At 39.5% G+C, this 4,596-nt stretch overlaps 1 protein-coding gene across 1 annotated transcript in view; it reads left to right on the top strand.

The window, feature by feature from the left end:
• Nucleotides 1-4,596, top strand: part of DNAI7 (dynein axonemal intermediate chain 7) — an 87,899-nt gene that overhangs the window by 54,352 nt on the left and 28,951 nt on the right. The window contains exon 10 of the mRNA XM_045288483.1: nucleotides 4,047-4,122. Coding sequence (XP_045144418.1) covers nucleotides 4,047-4,122 — 76 coding nt within the window. The remainder of the gene's footprint in view (nucleotides 1-4,046; nucleotides 4,123-4,596) is intronic.

The following is a 4,596-nucleotide window of genomic DNA, read 5'->3' as shown; positions in this document are numbered from 1 at the left end:
GTCTGCTCCCTTGATACTTAACATATGTACACAGATCTAAAATAGCCAGTTTTGTATATGAATTATAATGAAAGAAAGCTTTGACTACCAGATCTAAAACATGATGATAATATGAAGAAAGACTTAAAATAAAAAACAAACAAACCCTCCATTGCCTACAAACACAAGACACTTTAGAATGCATACAATTGTGCACTGTGTTAGTCTGGGTACTTTAGAGAAACAAATCCACAGAAACTCATATGTATAAGAGAGTTTTATATAAAGGGTAAGTGTGTTAGACAGGTTTCTCTAGAGAAACAAAACCAGACTGCTAATAATTTTATATATATTTATACAGATAGATAGATGTATAATATAAGAAATAAACAGTTAATTAAATTATAAAGCACTACAAATGGCTCATTGCAACTCACTCCTGTAAGACAGTTGTGAGACACTGGCAGTCCTTCAAGTCTTGAGGGCCGCCGGGCAGTCCTCTGTAGAGCAATTCAGGTTATCGGGACACAGGCAGCAAACAGCAAGGCAGGTCACCAGCAGTCAGCCTGATGATAGGGTCCTACAGTCCCCAGCTCAAGAGACGTAAATTCCAATGGTGTGGCGAAGCAGGTCTTGAGGGAACCTCAAATTATAGTGACACAGTCCACGGGTTAGGTGTCCCACAGGTAGTGTAGCTTGCAAATTGAGGCACAGAACAAGCAAGGCAGCCGCACACTGGTCCGATGATCAAAGAGCAAGAGACAAAAAAGGCAAGGCTCGCAGAGCCATTTATCTCTCTGCCCTTCAATTAATCGGCCAGATTGGCACAATAAACTAACTACCTAGTAAGTGCACATCAAGAAAACATCCAAACCTGGTGCTGCCCACGTCCACAAGTCCAGAGTCATTAACTAGATTGTAGAGCCCAGGGAGCTTTGTGGGGAGAGGGGGTGCTAACAACAGTGAGTAAGAGAAGCAAATGTTTTGAAGTTGATTGTAGTAATATCTGCACGGCTCGTCTTGATATGTTTGAATTATTCAATTGAATGATATGTGGATTATGCCAATAACACTGTTAAAAAAAAAAGATTATGAAGCCTGATATTAATCAACCAGAATATAAATCAGCACTGCTTCCTTCACCCACGGGGTCTGTATGGTCACACACACACACACACACACACACACACACACACACACACACACAAAGAATCATTTGAACCAAAGAGTAACAGTAAAAATTGTGATCATGTAAAGGCAACATAGAAACCTGCGCTCGTCTTCCTTGTCATGTGATGACATAGACGTGGACAGCAGCTGTGGTTGTGTGGTTGTGTGCTGAAGCACCGCAGGGATCAAGAGGAAACTTTGTTTGAAAAAGCCGCAACCAAAGGAAGAAGCCAGTTTGGGCTTCAATCTTGGAAAGATCCCTACTTTTTAGGATGTGGACTGGTCAGCCTAACTGGAGTATTGGTTTGATGTCTTTGGCATTTTGAACAATGATAACCTTCCTGTAAGAAAGAAATATAACATGTTTTCCAAAAACATGTTTTCAAATCAAAGACCACCTGGATGTCCCACCAAAAACAGACAAAAACCCTAAAATCACTGACTCCTGGTGAATCTATAAGTCAGAGTAGAACTCCCTCTGTGGGTTTCCAAGTCTAACTGTTTAGGGGAATAAAAAACCTCATCTTTCTCCCTAGGTGCAGCTGATGGTTTCAAACCACTGACCTCGTGGTTAGCAGCCCAACAAGTAACCACTATGCCACCAGGCCTCCTGGATGTCTCACAGACTCCTCAAATTCAATATAGATACAGCCAAATTCAGGTCTCTTTCTCCCCAACTTTTTTTTTATAATTATTACCTTCTACCTAAGCCAGAAATCTGAAAAACACCCTTAGTCTTTCCCTTAGGCTACTTCTTATATTCTATCATTAAGTTCTGTTGATTTGACTTTAAAAAAATCATTTTATTGGGGGTTCATACAGCTCTTATCACAATCCAAACATACATCCGTTGTGTCAAGCACATTTGTTGGCCTCATCATTCTCATGACTTGACTTTCTTTTCATCTCTCATTTGTGCCTCCTACTTAGGGTCCCATTGCTTCTACCTTGGGTTAGACTTTGGTGTCTCTACCCTTGACATCTGACACTTCCTTAAATAATTCACCTATCAGCTGTCTGTCTTCAGGAATACTCTCTTCAAATACTGTTTGCGTTACTTTCCTATTAACAGTTTTGTCACCTTTGGGTAGCATTGCCTACCATCACCCACCCAATTTCTACGGTTGCTCAGTCTTCCTTTGTTTCCTTATTGTGGCCCTCTTACCTTCTGTCACTGTGGTTCTCAACCTTCCTAATGCCTCGACCCTTTCATACAGTTCCTCATGTTGTGGTGACCCCCACAACCATGTTTATTTTCATTGCTACTTCATAACTCTAACTTTGCTACTATTATGAATTAGGCGACCCCTGTGAATGGGTCATTTGACCCCCAAAGGAGTCACAACCCACAGGTTGAGAACCGCTGTTCTATTACCGTACCCATTAAACTATGTTATATCTACTTGTTAACTTGGTAACCCAAGAGACTGGAGGTTACTAAATCAGACCTTGGAAATAAATAACTGGTTAAGAGGAAGATTCAAAGGTAATATGGTGATGAGAGTCAGAAAAAGGATCATTTACTAGGGAGGGTTTTGTTTTGTAGGATGGCTGAAGTTGAGCAGCAAAGTGGCATTAACTGGCTTTTTACACTTTGGACTCAAAATCTGATCTAAAGGGTTTTTTGTCTTGTTTTGTTTTTGCTGCAGAAGTGTCAGGTGATATCTGAGATCTAAGTAAAGCTTTCTTGTGATTGTTCAGTTTGCAAATATTAGGACACACAGACCAAATGTCTATAACAATGACACGCACTGTGTATGCTATAGTGATGTACAGTCTACCAAATCCTTTTCCTCCTGTTATTTTGTTTGACTCTTAAAACTTTGTTTAAGTTTGTTCCCATAGCTATGAAATAAGGATAATGAGAGACATGTCTTCAGGTGGTTTCCAAGATATCGTCTGTAGAGTATATACCAAATCAACTGATTGCTGTCGACTCATTTCTGACTCACAGCAATCCTTTAGGACAGAGTAGAAAGCTCATGGGGTTTGCAAGGCTGCATTTTTCACAGAAGCAGACTGTTGCTTCTTTCTCCCAGAGCCACAGGTGAGTTTGAACCACCAACCTTTGAGTTAGCAGCCAAGCACTTAAACACTGTACCACTAGGGCTCCATGTAGGGTAAATAGTACAAAATATATTTTAGTGTTGTCTAAATAGGGAATATGAGGCCCATAATGGTTAAATGAGGGATTTCTGGTAGTGCAATGGTTAAGCACTTGACTGCTGATGGAGAGGTCAGCAATTCAAATCAACCAGCTTTTCCAAAGATTTACAAACTCGCAAACCCCATGAGGCAGTTCTACTCTGTTGCAGAAGGTCATTATGAGTCAGAGTAGGCCCGGCAGCAATGGCTTTAATGGTTATGTAGCTTGCTCATGGTCATAGAGGTAAGACGGTGACACATTTAGATATAAAGCATAGATCATATAAGCCTTTGTTGCTGTATTCTTTTTAGTATTCTAGAGCATGGTGTAAGACTATCGGCTATGTTATTTGGTACATCGAATCTTCAATTTCCAGCAAAGGCTTATCCAAAGCTGACTTTAGAAGTACTCTATAAAAGAGCTAATTGCCAAAATCAAGCAAAATATATTGATTGACTAAAACCAAAATGAAAGTAAATAACATTTCCTATCTATTGTATCAGAGCCCAGGTGGCACAGTGGCTATGCGCCAGACACTGAGCAGGCTAGTTCCTGCTTTGGGAAAGCTCTGTGGAAAGGTGTCTTTCTTTGCATTGCTTTTTAAAGATGTTGGTACTTTGTCCGGTTCTATACTACAGTAAGGGTGGGTTTGAAGCCCTACAGGGAGGGTCTGGGCACCTGTAGGGAGGCCAGAGAATGATTCTGAGCTGAAGTTAACTGATGATCATACCCATTTCTCTGATTTTTGTAGAGTTTTGTTGTGGAAGAATCTGAAGCCACAAAATTTGAAGTGGAGATGAAGTTATTAAGTAAAAAAGTTCTAGCAGGTATTCTTCTAATCTAAATGAATGTTTTTAGCATTCGGTATCATTGAGAGTTTCTGCTGAGGATATGCATCATCATTTTTTTAAACATTCGGACATTGCAGGACTAGATTTAAAGTGAAACATTTTCATAATCTCTCCTCTGAAACAACCAGAGATAAGAGAGATTTCTTTTACGTTCTTACTCTTTTCATCTCTCTGATTTCATAAGACCATGAGGGCATACCATCCAAATGTTTTCGTTGCAAATTAAGTTTTCTGTGTAACAAAGGGAGATTGTCTTAGTTCGAACATTGATAACATCACTGTTTTAGCATTGCACGCCAATAGCAAAACATGATTTATGTAACTTAATCCTGTTGTTAAATAGTGAAATTACTCCTAATATTTTATTGTTATAATGAATGTTGCAATAAATTCAAATACACACAATTGGGTCTTGCTCAATACTTGGAGTATTTATCGTGGTTTTTTTTT

This window comes from Echinops telfairi, unplaced genomic scaffold (assembly GCF_000313985.2).
Source record: "Echinops telfairi isolate 266 unplaced genomic scaffold, ASM31398v2 ScPeMD7_21;HRSCAF=78, whole genome shotgun sequence".
In the NCBI taxonomy this organism is placed as follows: domain Eukaryota; kingdom Metazoa; phylum Chordata; class Mammalia; order Afrosoricida; family Tenrecidae; genus Echinops; species Echinops telfairi.
Note: the sequence above shows the minus strand (reverse complement) of the source record. Positions and strands in the feature narration are given on the sequence as shown.